Below are 17316 nucleotides of genomic sequence, written 5' to 3' on the forward strand. Positions count from 1 at the left end.
AAAATCTGTACTGTCTACGAAACACTTTAATTTCTAACCAAAAGATGGAGATATGCATGTTGCTTTTTCTAAAGCATTATGTACCAAATCAAATTGTTGGAACCAACTAATTTGTTGTCACATTAACTAATTAAAGAGACATGGTAGATAGCTACCATGCATTTTGATTAAGAATTATATCTTTGCGTTTTATTTGTTCCCATATTTTAAACGACGAATTATAGTTACGGAATCAACAAAGTGTTTATAATATGTCAAAATATATTGGTACATGACATTCCCCTTCAAATAAAATATAACAAGTTGTCAGAACCCTAATCCAGTCTTACCATGAGTTTGAACTGAAAAGACGAATGTCGTGCACTCATAATTTCTAATTACAACTTGAAAAAGCTTATCATTGCCATAGAAACAAAGATTTCATAAAACAAAAATCTACTTAACACATCAGGCTGAGTGAAAAGTAAGATTTAGGTCCTACAAATAACCAAACATTAATTAAGCTATTGGCCTTCTTACGCAAAACCAAAGTAAATAAAGCCATGCTTCATATTACAACCCCTTTTATTTCCCCCTACTTTCACCCTTTGAACTATAAGTACATCAAAATTAATCCTGCCTTCCTCCCCCAAGTACACACCGTACATACTAACTATATATACGCTACTTCTACATACACCACTCATAATTATAATCTTCACATAACGTAGCACCCACTTCCATTTTCATTGTTGACGGACTTATCTTCATCACCATCATCATCGATAGAATAGGACGGCAGAGGAAACGAGAACCTGCCTGGATGAGAATACGTAGCAGTATGCATGGGATCAGGAGCGAAGTATGAGCTACTACTTGTACTGGTAGGGTACGCCGTATTGTAACTTAGCCCGTACGTTGGAGGTGGATAGTACATTGATGTTGGGTACGGGCCGGGGTACGTATGCTGAACTGGTGGGCCAAGATTCATGGAGGCCATCGGCTGAGTCATTTCTGGCCCACCGGCCATATACGGCTCAATACTGCCCACAGGAGGCGGAGCATTCTCGCCGAGGTTGGCACCACCGCCGGTGGGGGAATTACCATTTTGCGCTTTCTTCTTCTTCTTCTTCTTCTTCTTTTTGGCCCCAGTACTTGCACTATTTCCACCACCAGCACCAACAGCAGGACTAGTACCACTTTCTCCACCAGCTTCATTACTCTCGCCACCCTCGGCGTCGGACTCACCGCCGTCGTCAGCATCATCACCGCCGTCGGTTTTATCCGGTTGATCATGATCACCATCTTGTTCATGGTTATGATCTTCAGGCTGCTTCTCATTGTTATTACTATTATTCTTTGATTTCGACTTTTTCGCTTTCTTAACTTCTGGCCAAAGCTCAGCTTGCTTCCCTGACTTCAACAGCTTCTTCAGTAGGGTCTCCGCCTCCACGTTGCCCGTCACAGTCACCTTGTGCTGCTGCGAATCAATCTCCGTCGTGTAAACCCCTGATCACGTCAATTAATCAAAACACGAACGCACACGAGTGAACACATGTGTTGCAACTAGATAAAATATCAGGACATGTTTAATAACCATTTCGTTTTTAGTTTTTGTGACAGAAACAGAAAAAAGGCATGGCAAGAAGGACGAGTGAGAAATGAAGGAGAATGTATAAACGTACCTTCAATGTTTTGAAGGACTTTCTTGACCTTCTTCTGGCATCCTCCACAGTGGATTGAGACTTTCAAAACCCATGTCTGGAGAACGGAGGAGATGATCAACTTATAATTTGTGAAGAAAAAAACTTGAAAATAATGAGAAAAAGGACAAAAATATTGTACTAATTACCTGGTATTTTAAGGTTCCAGGAGCTTCTTCAGCTGGTTTTGTTGCCATTGATGAGCGAGAGAGAGAGAGACTGATGAAGTGGGAATAAGGAAAGTGGGGAGCTTTGAGTGAATGTGTGCTGAGGTTTAAAGAGTGGGAAGAAAGCATCTGGTTTGGTCATGGTGTGGATGCCACGTCAGCTTCCACACCCCAATACACCACTGCAGATCTAACACGTCATCAAACTCACGTGACCCTCCATGAAGACCCCACTACACCTCAACCAACTGAATTCAACTTCACAAACTCACAAGCTCACTGATTAAATTTCATATTTTTATCTGAAGGTCATGAAGGCCACGCAGAAGGCTTAATTGCAAAACAATCACGCACAAACGATATGATTATAAATCGGCAAATGAGAATATCATTGTATAGGAATGTTAACTTCAACAGTACGGCTCAGTGACATCCATTGACCCACAACATACAGTTCCAGATATCAATCTAATCTCTGCCCGTGAGGAGAGATGAGAACCTTTTGATGGATGATCAGCTTTGTACTGCATCTTTTTCTATTATAAATAGAATCGGACGGTCTTTATTCTTTTTCAAGGATTTAATCATCGATTTTTACGAGTACAGATCTTCTTCGGATCTAAAAAAATAGAACTTAATGATCAAATGATCCGGGCCAAGGGACCCTTCGTTGTAGCCATTAGATCAAATTTCAACAGTTCGAATAATTTTATTTTTCAGCTCTGTTTTTTTAGATCCGGAGACGTTCTGTACTCGACTTTTATAGCCACTAATATAATTGACTCAGATTGGCCCTAAGCTAACCTACCCTCAAAGGATGCTGCTCAGAACTTCATAGGCCTAGAAGTTCCTTGCAAGTAATCCAGGAAGAAGAGCTATGAATGAAGATTCTAGTAACAAATGGACAAGAAGATTCTTCTTATAATCAGGCGCATACATTCAAGTCATGTAACGAGTGAGATACGAATAAAGATTCTAGTGAGTAATCCAGAAAGCAAAGTTACGAATGTTCGTCACTGTTTTTGGGCTAATCTACATTGAGCTATACGATACGAAGGAACATCCATCTCGTAACCAGCTGTACACATTCATGTCATATAATTATTTTGATCCAGCAAGTGTTAGAATCGACTGGACTTAAAGCTGCCCTCTACAGTTTTTTGATGCGGAAAAAGCTGCGTTGTTCACAATGAACATGTCCTCCTGCAATATTGCATGAACAACACTTGTACAAAGTATGGTGGTGTGTAAAGTAAAAGTAATTGAGTTAGAAAAGACTATGGCAATTGGCAACTTCCTTTGCTGGGCCATTGCCATTGTGCTTTCAATGTACTTTTTGATGGGGGGTTTTGGATTATCTTCAGGAAAACAACTTGTCTGTAACTGGTTCATCATTATTGTACTTTGTGACATTCTGTTTCAGTAATACAATATCATGTAAAAGATACTTACCTAAAAAGACATTATATTTTTGAATCGGGGTGCCAGATAGCAATGAATCCGTTCGATACAAGTCCTTGTATTCTCATGCAAGCAATCAATTTAAAGATGCAGAAAAATTAAAATTAAAAAAAAAAAATTCCAGACAAAGAAAATGATTTTCACGAGTAGAATTTTCAAATGCGTAGTACATATTACACAATTACAGTAAATAAAATGCCTTCCTTTCGTCTAATTCTAAAGCAGGCCAAGCAGCTTTTAATATGGAAAAGAATACAAACAGCTAGTAGTTAACAATTATTGTGATTGCCAGCTGTATACGTTGTCTCTGTAAATCAAAAGGCAAAAGTGATACATACGGAGCATGATTTTGAAGAATCGTAATTAAGTCACGTCAACATTTTGTGTTAATAGAGATAAAAGGAAAATGAAAGAAAAGGAGAGGAGAAGTGAGAAGATTTGAAGATGGGAGAATCCTGCTCATATACACACACAAAAGATAACAATAAAAACATTCTAAAAAAAGATCAAATGGTTATCACCATACAGCGGAAGCACTTTTGATGAGAGATATTTTAGTAGAGATATCATATATAATCCGGCTATGCACAAAAGTTCATCCTTTATTAAAGAATGTAATAATGTCATTAGTTGTGTGTTTATAACATCATTTTAATCGCCAACAAAAAGTAGGAACATATTATTAATAAATTTTCAATAATATTGACACAATATCAATTGAAAGAACTAACATTCTACACAAGGGCGGATGTAATTGGGACCAAGGTGGTCTTAGAACCAACCGGAAGCCAAAAAACACGCATGTGAAGGTCCTTCAGGAACCCTTCGAATGTTTGCTAGACATATCTCAGTAAGTTGTGTCTATAACACTCGACAAAAACTCTCAATAGCACTCATCATATTGTCTATATCTGTTGACATGCAACATGGTTCAGCTAACAACAAGAAACCTTCCAAGTGTTTGACGAAATTTCTTGAATAAACATTTTTTTTTGCGCCACTTCACGCTTTGTTTCTATCTAAAAATTTTAAATGTTTAACACTGAACACGATATCGACACAAAAAAATCCATGTCATCATAGCAGACAATACGGTAAAGGGGTTTCACTTATCTGCACTTTATGTGAACCAATGGATTAGCCAGGTCACGAGCACTAGAGTGATTTGTGACACAACTTGGCACTCCAAATCATTCTTGCTTTATCAAATAATACTCATCCAATCTCAGAAAAGAAATCAATTAACTAATCACTACAACATCCTAATTAATGCAGTCCATATAATCACATAAAATGACTAGACTTCCTTTTCGACATGACACCCTCAACATTTCAATCGTCACCCTCTCTTCCTATCTATCTCCTGACATCCTCCTATCTCTATGTCGTGTCAGGAGAGAGATAGGAATAGAGGGTCTGAAACTGGGGATGGAAACGTACCGAGTTATTAAAAAGAAATATAACCTACAAAAACTCAAAAAATTGAATCTCGAGTGCAATAGTCTTAGGTAAATGCATTGAATCATTCTTCATTGTTGCTACAAAATAAAAGGTGAAGCTTCTTGTTCTATGAATGACAGATCAAGTTCTCAACAAGTACAATTCCAAGGTTGCTATAAACTATGAGTTTTATAAAACTTTCTTGAATATAAGAACACCTACGACAATGGAGACAAAAACCGACGACGCACCTTGTCTAGAAAGCCCAAATTCGGTCCATGTCAAGGGCTTTGTGACTTCAAGTAAGACGTTGCGGAACTGTGCTCTTAAATCTTCTAGTGATCCAGTGTTATCAACCACTATGTCTGCCCTGGTCCGTTTTATATCGAGTGACATCTGAGCATTTATCCTGTTTCCAGCATCCTCCTCACTTGTTCTGTCCCTCGACATGAGTCTCCGGAGCTGCGTTTCAGGATCAACCCATACAACAACAATAGGCTTTGTCCATTTGTCCATCTTGGCCTCGAACAACAGAGGAACATCAAGAACAATAACCTTACACCCCTTCATCCATAGCTTCAAAATTTCCCAAAAGATTCCAGACGATATATAAGGAGCTAGCAGTCTACAAGAAGATAAAAACTAGAGATTATAGCAGATATGATACGTAACTTGTGCGGTAAACTACACTAAACTAAACCTCTCATCAAGTGGGACGAAAACAATTTGAATTCGACAAAATGTAACTGGACAAAACTAGAGATTATACCCGATTCCTTTTAGTAAAATCACATGTGAATTTTGACCTTGACGCGTCAATACTCGAGGGAGAACTATGGAGCCTATATGGTATAAATGCACAACCATAAGGGAAGTTACTTTCCTTGGCCTCTCTAGGTTTTACATACAATGCAACACTATCTTTCCAACAAGAAGCCAGGAAATCCAATGGTGAATAAATTAAGAAACGAGTTTGATTTACTCAACTGCACTAGGGATAATGTAGAATCATATAGCAAAAAGTTTAACAGAGCGGTACTCAATAAAATCGCAAACGAACACTAGAGCTACTTGCAAAGAGGTAGTACCTACCGGTTAAGAAGTTGGCGCTTTTCGGGGTTAGAGAACACAATCTGTCCCAGTTTAGGCCTATCAACTTCTCCATCAGGTTGCAAAATGTCCTCTCCAAATGCCGAAACAACCTTTTTCCAGCCACCAGTGCCCTTCTTCAACACATCCTGAAACCAAAAAATTACTCAGTCGGCGAAACAGCCGAAAACAACACATTGACATCAAATTCTTCCATGACATTGTCAAAAGCATAAATTTCATAGTCTGATCATCACTCACTCGAGCAACAAGATCGGCATCTACGACCGGAATGCCATGTTCCTTGAAGAGATTCGAGACGGTACTCTTCCCGGAAGCAATTCCACCGGTCAACCCCACTATCCTCATTCTTTCTGCTCTTTCTGTTAGCAATTGATCCTACTATACTACAACATATTAAGCAAAATTAATTACAAAATTAAAGTAAATTAGCAAACTTTAAGCATAATACTCGATATTTTAATGGATTGGAATTTTGGGTTCCTAGAAATGAAGAGCCTTTGCTCTTCCCTGTAATTATTTCATCGTTTCGATTGCTTTTTTCTTAGTTCTCACTGTAAAAGACAAGAACTTTTCTACCTTGAAAAAGCGCTTGAAACAGGCGGTGGTATGAGACTTTCGGACTTCGATCCGCCCAACTGGGTGGCGGGTGGCGGGTGGCCTGCCCTTTGAAGATCGGACGACAAGGAAGAGAAACAAGTCGGCGGCGAACCGGACGGTGGCCGGATGGCGCCGGAAACTTGAAGAGCAGAGGCGCGGTGCTGTTCGCGCAAGGAGATATTGAGGGGGCGAGTACAGGTCTGACACGCGGTACCTGCCAATTGCTGCTGCTATGCATGCAGCGGAAAGCCTAAGAAAAAGAGCAGAAACACATTTTATTACTCTGTTGTTTGATTCTCTTAACAAAGAAGCGCATCTGGTGTAGTGGTATCATAGTACCCTCCCACGGTACTGACCAGGGTTCGATTCCCTGGATGCGCACTTTTTTATTTTTTATTTATTTTTGTATTTGTTTTTATGTGACCATTCATTTGAAATTTGATACTTCAAAACCAATACATTCTTAGAAAAGCACTTGAAAGCTTTTTAAGCACATACTTGTAAGCCTCTGTTCTACTTTTATTTCAGATTGCTTATAAGGAACACTTTTGCTCATTAGCGCTATATGCCAGTCGAAATTGATACTTGAAACTCAATAAATTCTTAGAAAAGCACTTGAAATCATCACATATTTGGAAGACTGTATTGTTTAATTTTTCAGCCACATAATATGAGTATCGCAAAACTATATTATATGTTTCTCAACCTGATCAAATAGCGGGGTTACTTTAAAAGTAAGTAAAAGCTTAAGACGAGCTCAGGTCACCATAAAACGACGTAATAATTTTAGCTATTTTAGACACACACGGCCTTGGAAGTTCTTCCGTTCCATCAAGTACAAAATTTCGACATATTTCTAATGCGTCTTCAGTAAAAGTGTGCTTATGAAATGAGCGTTTTAGAAAGCTCAGGAAAAGGAAAGGGTTTTAGCCTTAAACCCTAAGGACTGTAGTCTTGAGAATTTACCGAATTGCCGTTGTCTTCCCTCTCCGTTCTCAGATGAGATGACGACGGGGGTTTGAATACATGACTTTTTAAGGAGGAGCGAATGGGAATTAGATGTGATCTTGGGAGCTTCTTTGATTGACATGTATGGAAAATGTGGTAGGATTGAAGAGGAATTGGCGGTTTTCAATACCATGAAAGAGTAGAACACTTTTACTTGGAATGCACTCATTAAACGGCTAGCTCTTGCCAAATATGGTAAGGAGACAATCCGGTGGTTTGAGAGGATGGAACAAGAAGGTATCAGAATAGACGAAGTGACTTTGGTTGCAGTTCTAAGTGCTTGCAGTCACACGGGGTTGGCAGACATCGGTAGGCAGATTTTTCGTTCCTTGAGTGATGGAAAGTACGGATTTTTTCCCGGGGTCAAGCACTATACTTGTATGATTGACCTCTTAGCACGTTCGGGGTGTCTTGAAGATGCTTTGAAATGCTTGAGAGAAATGCCTTTTGAGCCAACTATAACTATTTGGGGGTCGTTGTTGGGCGGTGCTAAAAGTCAAGGGAATTTGGAATTGAGCGAGTTTGCAGCTTGGAAGCTTGTTGAACTGGATCCAGGGAATGGTGGTTACTATATTTTGCTGTCGAGAAAGTGCGGGGGATGATGAAACAGAGGGATCTGAAGAAAGACTTGGGGTGTAGTTCCGTGGAATTCGAACCCTCAGACCAAGTTAATCAGCTTTTAGCACAATAAGTCGCATTGTATTTACAGTTCTTTCAATATATATAGGTTGTCTTATTGAATTGGGTTGTCTCCAATTTACTGACTGCATCAAGTTTATTGGATGCCGAAAGATAGGCATTGCTCTGATTGCAGCCCGGTTATATTTTCGAATCTCAGTTGGAGTCAGTTGAGATCAAATTACTGGTTTGGTGGAACACAAACTTAAAACACCAAAAACAGATTGTAAAAGCATATGCAAAAGGCATCAGCAGCAGTAGCGGAGTCTTGTCCTTCAATTATTTCGGGGAAACAGAAAATCAAACGAACGTTTGATAACTAACATACATATTATTTTAGATATATGACTCTGTTTAGTAAGCTGCAGCAGCAAGCTTTAGTACTTGTTTCACTTTTGCTGGGCAACGACTTTGTTCCAAGCTGGCCTTGCTGTGATATCCGCCACCCATGCGAGAACATGGGGGCGGGATTCGAACAGCTTCTTCGATTGTGTTCCCATCAAGTAATGTATGGTGGGGAGGTGGTGAAGATCAGCCAAAGTGAAGCTTTCACCTGCCAAGTATTTCGACTGAGCCAGACGAGTCTCATATACATCAAGAACCACAGCCAACTTGGCTTCATTTTCCTCCACAACTGCCGCGTCTGTGGTCATTTTAAACATAGGCTTTATAGCTAGCTCATAGGTCAGTTTTGTGGCCGCCGGGTCGAACTTTTGGGCCTCCACCTCCGACCACAATGATATAATTGCCATCTTCTTTGAGTCTCGGATCACTAGAGGGGTTCCCTTGTCAGCATACTCGTGGGCAATGTATTGTGTAATCGCCCTTGATTCTGCATATCAAAAGGTGCATAGCTGATCTTATATGCACAAGCTCATAATTCATATATGTTGTGTGTGAATTTGATGTCACGACTACATCAGGTATTCCAAGCCAATCAAGAACGGACATGTATTTTAACTCTTTTTCATATGAATGTCCTTGATGGGTTTGTGATACCCCGCATTCCAAATACAGGTAAGTTTTTCTCAATGCGAATGAATCAAAAACAAATTTATCTTATATAAACATATTCATATTTCATATATGCTATGTGTGAATTTGATGTGAATGAACTGATATATGTCCTACTGTGACAGTGATTGATTGATTTTGGATACCGTTACAATGACATCTCATTCCAGTTACAGATAAGTTTATGACGCGTGAGCGAGCTAAACACAAACTTACCAAAGAGCTTAAGATCTCCGTCTTCGAATGCTGGAACTTGACCAAATGGCTGCATCAATTGAAGCAAAGAAATGTGAGATTTACTGACCATAAAAAAATACTTGATAGTTTTGTTCTTCATGTTCTCATTGTAATCATATACTTACATTGAGGGATATGAAGGGCTCCTTTTTGTGTTCACCAGCTCTCATGTCGATTGGAACAAGCTCGAATTCGATGTCTTTCTCGTAGAGAGTAGCAAAAACTCGCATTGCAGCGGTCGAAATAACGTTTCCGTGGACCTTGATGGCAGCCATGACTCTGAGGAATTGAAGTAAGAAATTTGAGCAACTGAGAAAGAGGTGTTGTGATTTGGACCCTAATATGGCCTAGTATTTATAAGACAATGACCATTGCGGATAAGGATTAAGTGCTTCTGAAAAAAGTAGCATTTAGCTAAAGCTAATACGTGGTTTGGGTGGAAGCTTTCAATTATTTTTTTTGGATTCGCTCAAGGGGATTTCGTATGCACCCATGTCACTCGGAAAGGGATCTTCTCAAGATTTTTTTTCTTTCTAATCCATCAAATTAAAGGATCTGTACGTTAAAATTTAATCTAACGATTACAAATAGATGTTCACTTTAAAAATTATATTAGTTTTAATCATTAGATCAAATTTTAACTGTACGAATCCGATGATTTGGTAGATTAAGAGGAAGGAACCTGTCACTCACTACCCTTCAGTCTTCTTAAAATGCAAAAGATAGTCCAAATACGACTTTCCAATAAAGCAACTGCAAGTCAAAATAGGACTTTTATAAAAGCAAGGTTGTAGCCGTGCTTCCAAGAACTTGAGGTCTAGATTCAGATAATTTAATTTAATTTATTGGAAAAAAAAATATTTTTATTTTATTTACGATTGGGGTGGGCAGTGGAGCTGGCCATGCTCCTTCACCATACCAAATAAATTATTTTCTCTTTGTCAGATATTGCACATGTAATTGTTTAGGGTATGGAATAAACTACGAGATACGGTTTTAGTGCATGCTGTTTATTTATGTTTTCTAATTAAAAATATATAATGTGTGAAACTCACTTTTTAAGAAATGCATATGTAGCCAGAGATATTTTATATTTTTTTAATGTGTTCAGAATATAGAACGGCACGCTATATACTATTATGGAAGTGGATAGAATTTTTTTTTTGAATGTTCCTCCATTAGATTAGTATAATAGCAAATGATATATGTGCCCGTAGTCCAAACATTAAAAATCTCTAAGGGTCTGTTTGGTATTCAATTTGAATCCAACATTTTAAACTCAAAAACAATTTTCAAGTTTTAGGCCTTAAAAACATGTTTGGTAGGATTATTTTAAAAAACTAAACTCAAGACTAACTAAAAAATATAGTTTATTTTCTAAAAACATAAAAAGTGATATTTTAGAGTTTGTAAACTTAAACTCACTCATTTTTTTTTTCTCTCACTCTTCCCCTCTCACTCCAAATCTATGTCTCTCTTTCTTTTCTTCTTTCTCTCCCCTCTTTTTTTTGTTTACTTTTTTCGTATCTCCTCCAATCTACTCTCTTCATTCTCTCGGTTCTTTCTCTCACTCCTCTTCCTCTCTATCTCGTCCGATCCTCTCTTCTTTCTCTTTCCTTTAATCATCCCTTACTTTCTTTTCTCCTCTCTCCTCTTTCTCCCTCTCCTGCGACCCTCTCTTTTTAGATCTCTTTTTCTAGTTTAAGTCATAAGATTTAAATTTTTTAAATCGCAAACCAATCAAGTTTTTTAGTCTTAAAGAAAATTGTAATGTTCTTAAGAAATGTTTTGAGGAATGATAAAAAATTTCAAATAGGATACCAAACATGCCCTAATTTACGTGTGCTTCCAAGAACTGGCCATCTAGATTAAAATAATATAATCTAATTACACAATTTAATTCACGATTAGGGTGGATAGTGGAGCTGGTCACGCTCCTCCATACACACAAAAATTATTGTTTAGGACATGCCGAATTCTTAAGGAGTAAACTACAAGATACGTTTTTCGCGTACGTTGTTTATATATGTTTTCTGATAAGAAAAAATAGTGTGTGAAAATCACTTTGTTAGACTATGGGCGCATATAAACGCATTTCGGCTTGGTGGCCTCCTTTAATGTAATTAGATTTTCTTTACCTGAAAGACAAAAAATATGGAAGCAACTTTAGTTACCTCGTTGGAAACTTACATTTATGGATGCTTGATCGAAGATAAATGATTTCAAGGTGTGTGAGAAGGCCGCTCTTAAGCGTAGATTCGTTACTTGGAGATAATCAGCGTAATAGGTTATGGTGGATTACCCTACACTTGTAATAATCCGATCGATGAACAACAGCTTTGTTATTCTTTTGGATAAAAATCTTAGAGAATTTGATGAGCTCAAGTGATTTTTTAAGAGGTTGGGAAACACTTATAGGGAGTTTGGAAGAGAAAGGAATAGTTGAATGAGGATATTTCCCCCCAAAGAATAATAGGTATATATAGGAAAATTAATTTTGATACAACAATCTGGAACGTTACTGCAATCTATTTTGTGTCAAGTCTTCCGTTAGCTACAAACACTACATATCAAACACCAAGTCTTCGATTTTTCTGTAAGAAAATTCAATTTGATGTTAAGAAAAAGCAAATGTTAAACGCCTAGTGTTATGACTTAGTTTATACAGAAAATAAATTGACAATTGAAATCATAACGGATGTTTTAAACAAAGATAACATCAGAAGATCAAAGTAACTGAAGAAAACAGCCTAACCAATAGTGATATGCATCCTTAATGACATTAAGAGAAAAGCTGTTACCCACAATTATAGGAGAGATTTTTTCTTGTGCTCGTAACACAGGATGGTACGTCACATGTCATTATACAATTTGAGGGATATTTGAAAATGCAAAAACTTTCTTTTACTTATAAAATAACATGTGACATACCACCCTATGTTCCTAGCACACTGAAAATCTCTTGAATTATAGATGTAACTAGTCAAACAATGGAAAGAAGTGCTTACTTGTACTCTATATTGCATGGATCACATTTTTCATTTAGTGGTTATTCAATAAATAGACAAATATTGTTATATAAACTTTAGTAATGTTAATCAAACGGTTATACGATAAACTTTAGCAACGTTAATCGAACGGTTATACAATTTTTGCTTTGATTGATTTTTGCAGTGTTAATCTTTTAAAGGTCATTTTGGTTCTGGTCTTTAATCAACCTAATTGTTAGATTGAAACCTTGTTTGTTTAAATATTTTGATCAAGGTCCTTAATTAGTCTCATTTAAGAGATTGAACTCATGCATATATGCATTTAATGACACACTGCGACCCGAAATGTCCACTAGGACTCCGAATTGAGTTGTGCTGACCGACACTTAGAAGGTGACGAAGCCATAAAGTGTGATGATGTGGAAAAATGTGAATAAATTTAAACCTAAGAGTGTCTAAATACCAGAGTGCGACATGAACGGAAATGAACCCATTTCACACGGGACGTCAGAGTATAAGCAAAGTACAATAAAGTGGATTGAAAATCATACAATTGAAGGTAACCTCCAATACCAAGACTTGCCACAAATCCTCGTAGATAAGAAAGCTGAGCTAATAAAACCTGGAAGGTGAAAACCAACCAAGGGTAAGTGGTCCTGGAAATAAAATTTTAATAAAAACCATATAAAACATTATAACCTCTCGTTACAACATCCGTATAGTTTCCAGAAAAATCATAAACATACCACAACACAACATCTCATCAGCAATATCAATATTCGTGTGATTAATAACCCATACTAGCACGCAAGTCGGAGTCACCTATGGTGACCTGTACGACTGCACCAGTATCTTATCAATCAATGTTAATTCATAAGTCGAAGTCACCTATAGTGACTTGTACAACTTACCCATATATCATAATATATGCTAGCTCATCACATATTTCATCATATATGCTAGCTCATCACATATGCTAACTTATCACATATTTCATCACATATGCTAGTTCATCACATATTTCATAAAATATGCTAGCTCATCACATATGCTAGATCATCACATATCTCATCACATAAGTTAGCTCATAAGTCGGGAGTCACCTCTTGTGACCTGTACGATTGAATCTATAGCTCAATAATTATACATGCACACGAGTCGGAACCACCTAAAATGGTCTGTACGACAGGATTAGGTGTAAATAAATACGCTCAAGTGCTACGATCACGTGAAGACTGTGCGAATAATCGCAGGTCACTTACGAGTTGGAACCACCTATAGTGGTCTGTACGACATGATTGTGCACCTACCTTGAATCCAAGGTGAGCGTAAGGTGCGAGAGGTGAACATCAAGAAAAGACTTGGGGTGTAGTTCCGTGGAATTCGAACCCTCGGACCAAGTTAATCAGCTTTTAGCACAATAAGTCGCATTGTATTTACAGTTCTTTCAATATATATAGGTTGTCTTATTTAATTGGGTTGTCTCCAATTTACTGACTGCATCAAGTTTTTTGGATGCCGAAAGATAGGCATTGCTCTGATTGCAACCCGGTTATATTTTCGAATCTGAGTTGGAGTCAGTTGAGATCAAATTTGGTGGAACACAAACTTCAAACACCAAAAACAGGTTGTAGAAAATCAAACGAACGTTTGATAACTAACATACATATTATTGTAGATATATGACTCTGTTGAGTAAGCTGCAGCAGCAAGCTTTAGTACTTGTTTCACTTTTGCTGGGCAACGACCTTGTTCCAAGCTGGCCTTGCTGTGATATACGCCACCCATGCGCGAACATGGGGGCGGGATTCGAACAGCTTCTTCGATTGTGTTCCCATCAAGTAATGTATGGTGGGAAGGTGGTGAAGATCAGCCAAAGTGAAGCTTTCACCTGCCAAGTATTTCGACTGAGCCAGACGAGTCTCATATACATCAAGAACCACAGCCAACTTGGCTTCATTTTCCTCCACAACTGCCGCGTCTGTGGTCATTTTAAACATAGGCTTTATAGCTAGCTCATAGGTCAGTTTTGTGGCCGGCGGGTCGAACTTTTGGGCCTCCACCTCCGACCACAATGATAGAATTGCCATCTTCTTCGAGTCTCGGATCACCAGAGGGGTTCCCTTGTCAGCATACTCGTGGGCAATGTATTGTGTAATCGCCCTTGATTCTGCATATCAGAAGGTGCATAGCTGATCTTATATGCACAAGTTCATAATTCATATATGTTGTTTGTGAATTTGATGTCACGACTACAACAGCAATGCCGTATTCCAAGCCAATCAAGAACGGACATGTATTTTAACTCGTTTTCATATGAATGTCCTTGATGGGTTTGTGATACACCGCATTTCAGATATAGGTAAGTTTTTCTCAATGTGAATGAATCAAAAACAAATTTATCTTATATAAACATATTCATATTTCATATATGCTATGTGTGAATTTGGTGTGAATGAACTGATATATGTCCTACTGTGACAGTGATTGATTGATTTTGGATACCGTTACAATGATATCTCATTCCAGTTACAGATAAGTTTATGACGCGTGAGCGAGCTAAACACAAACTTACCAAAGAGCTTAAGATCTCCATCTTCGAAAGCTGGAACTTGACCAAATGGCTGCATCAATTGAAGCAAAGAAATGTGAGATTTACTGACCATAAAAAAATACTTGATAGTTTTGTTCTTCATGTTCTCATTGTAATCATATACTTACATTGAGGGATATGAAGGGCTCCTTTTTGTGTTCACCAGCTCTCATGTCGATTGGAACAAGCTCGAATTCGATGTCTTTCTCGTAGAGAGTAGCAAAAACTCGCATTGCAGCGGTCGAAATAACGTTTCCGTGGACCTTGATGGCAGCCATGACTCTGAGGAATTGAAGTAAGAAATTTGAGCAACTGAGAAAGAGGTGGTGTTATTTGGACCCTGATATGGCCTAGTATTTATAAGACAATGACCTTTGCGTTTGAGGATAAGGATCAAGTGCTTCTGAAAAAAAATGGCTTTTAGCGCAAGCTAATACATAGTTTGGATGGAAAACTTCTAATTATTGTTTTTAAGTTGGCTCTTGAAGAATAATAGATTGGTTGGGAAAAGATACATTATTTGTTTTTTCTATTTGTTTTATTTTTCACAAAGTTTTGGGCAAAAGCTCAAGGGGATTTCACGTGCATTGATCCTAGGATCTCAGGAAAGGGATCCGGCAAGCATCCAAATCCTTTCGTATGCACCTATGTCACTCACAACTCACCGGTCTTCTTAAAATGCAAAAGGAAGAGCAACAGGAAGCCAAATACGACTTTCTGAAAAGAGTAACTGCAAGTCAAAATAGGGTGCTTCCAAGAACTTGAGGTCTAGATTCAGATAATACAATTTATTGGATAAAAAAAAATATAATTTTATTTTATTTACGATTAGGGTGGGCAGCGGAGGAAAGATTTTTTAGTATGATCGGCATATGGGGTGGTACAACATATGTCACTACATAAATAGTGAGATATGTGTGTTAAAAAATTAATAATTTAAAAAATAAAATTTCTCACCACTTACATGAAAACAAATGATATACCATTCGTATTCCCGTCACAATGAAAAATTTCTCGAAGTGAAGCTGGTCAAGCTCCTCCACCATAGCAAATAAATTATTTTCTCTTTGTCAGATATTGCACATGTAATTGTCTAGGGTATGGAATAAACTATGAGATACGGTTTTAGTGCATGATATTTATTTATGTTTTTTAATAAAAAAAATTATAATGTGTGAAAATCACTTTTTTTAAAATGCATATGTAGCATGAGATATTTTTTAATGTGTTCGGAAGTGGATAAATTTTTTTTTTCTTCAAATGTTCCTCCACTTGTATAACTTCACTTGTATAATAACAAATGACATATGTGTTTGTGATCCAAACACTGGAAATCTCTAATGTACGTGTGCTTCCAAGAACTGGCCATCTAGATTCAAATAATAGGGTGAAATGCCGATTTAGTTCATGATCACTTTAGTGAAAATTAGGTCTCTAAATTATTTTTTCGATAAAATAAGTCCCTAAATTCATTAGAAATTGCTAATTTCATCTATATTATTATATTCAAAGCTAGATTATCTAATTTTTCGTCAACTTAAGTCATTTGATACATTTTAGAGTGCAATACCATCATTTTCTCGTCTATAAGCCCTTAACATTTCATATAGGTTGCGAATTTAATGTCTAATTTACCCTCAAAAGTTAACTTACACTAGTTTTTTTTATGAAAAACTACCAATTTATCCTCCAAAATTAACTCCATACACTATTTCTTTATGAAAAACTATCAATCTACCCTCCACTGTGTATCACATACAAGTAACGTGACTTAAATTGACGAAAAATTGAATATAGTATCTTCGAATATAACATTAGGGATGTAATTGGCAGATTTTTATAATTCAGGGACTAATTTTTCTGAAAAAAATAGTTTAGAGACCTAATTTTCACTAAGGTGATAATTCAAGGATTAAATTGACAGTTTACCCCAAATAATATAATCTAATTACATAATTTAATTCACGATTAGGGTGGATAGTGGAGCTGGACACGCTCCTCCATACACAAAAAAATTATTGTTTAGGACATGCCGAATTCTAAAGGAGTAAACTATGAGATACAGTTTTCGCGTACGTTGTTCATATATGTTTTTTGATAAAAAAAAATAGTGTGTGAAAATCATTTTGTTAGACTATGAGCACATATAAATGTGCATATAAACGCATTTCAGCTTGGTGGCCTCCTTTAATGTCATTATCTTTCTTTATTTGAAAGAAAAAGAAGCAACTTTAATTACCTCGTTGGAAACTTACGTTTATGGATGCTTGATTGAAAATAAATGATTTCAAGGTGTGTGAGAAAGCCGCTCTTAATCGTAGATTCGTCACTTGGAG

General features: G+C 37.2%; 4 protein-coding genes and 1 non-coding gene across 6 annotated transcripts; 1 reads left to right on the plus strand and 4 right to left on the minus strand.

The window, feature by feature from the left end:
* Positions 1-400: 400 nt before the first annotated feature.
* On the minus strand, positions 401-2364 carry LOC103432549 (heavy metal-associated isoprenylated plant protein 36-like). Its single transcript, XM_008370739.4, has 3 exons — positions 1832-2364; positions 1665-1740; positions 401-1488 (listed from the first exon to the last, which is right to left on the minus strand). Exons 1-3 carry the CDS (start codon positions 1976-1978, stop codon positions 698-700), a joined length of 1014 nt encoding a protein of 337 aa, XP_008368961.3. The 5' UTR covers positions 1979-2364; the 3' UTR covers positions 401-697.
* A 2428-nt stretch (positions 2365-4792) lies between these two features.
* LOC103427436 (dephospho-CoA kinase) lies at positions 4793-6783 on the minus strand. Of its 2 annotated transcripts, none has more exons than XM_008365487.4 (4): positions 6440-6783; positions 6101-6241; positions 5843-5988; positions 4793-5375 (listed from the first exon to the last, which is right to left on the minus strand). In XM_008365487.4, exons 2-4 carry the CDS (start codon positions 6206-6208, stop codon positions 4940-4942), a joined length of 690 nt encoding a protein of 229 aa, XP_008363709.3. In that variant the 5' UTR covers positions 6209-6241; positions 6440-6783; the 3' UTR covers positions 4793-4939. The 2 variants fall into 2 exon arrangements, with proteins under 2 accessions (XP_008363709.3, XP_008363708.3); XM_008365486.4 differs by having other exon boundaries at positions 6101-6246; positions 6440-6708.
* On the plus strand, positions 6771-6841 carry TRNAG-CCC (transfer RNA glycine (anticodon CCC)). Its single transcript has one exon. It is a non-coding gene; the product is annotated as a tRNA-Gly (tRNA).
* A 1540-nt stretch (positions 6842-8381) lies between these two features.
* LOC103427433 (glutathione S-transferase) lies at positions 8382-9858 on the minus strand. Its single transcript, XM_008365484.4, has 3 exons — positions 9523-9858; positions 9377-9425; positions 8382-8978 (listed from the first exon to the last, which is right to left on the minus strand). The coding sequence occupies exons 1-3, from the start codon at positions 9670-9672 to the stop codon at positions 8536-8538; spliced, it is 642 nt and encodes a 213-aa protein (XP_008363706.3). The 5' UTR covers positions 9673-9858; the 3' UTR covers positions 8382-8535.
* A 4138-nt stretch (positions 9859-13996) lies between these two features.
* On the minus strand, positions 13997-15666 carry LOC103427434 (glutathione S-transferase-like). Its single transcript, XM_008365485.4, has 3 exons — positions 15109-15666; positions 14963-15011; positions 13997-14557 (listed from the first exon to the last, which is right to left on the minus strand). Exons 1-3 carry the CDS (start codon positions 15256-15258, stop codon positions 14115-14117), a joined length of 642 nt encoding a protein of 213 aa, XP_008363707.3. The 5' UTR covers positions 15259-15666; the 3' UTR covers positions 13997-14114.
* Positions 15667-17316: the final 1650 nt, after the last annotated feature.

The sequence above is a fragment of the Malus domestica genome, chromosome 03, assembly GCF_042453785.1.
Source record: "Malus domestica chromosome 03, GDT2T_hap1".
In the NCBI taxonomy this organism is placed as follows: domain Eukaryota; kingdom Viridiplantae; phylum Streptophyta; class Magnoliopsida; order Rosales; family Rosaceae; genus Malus; species Malus domestica.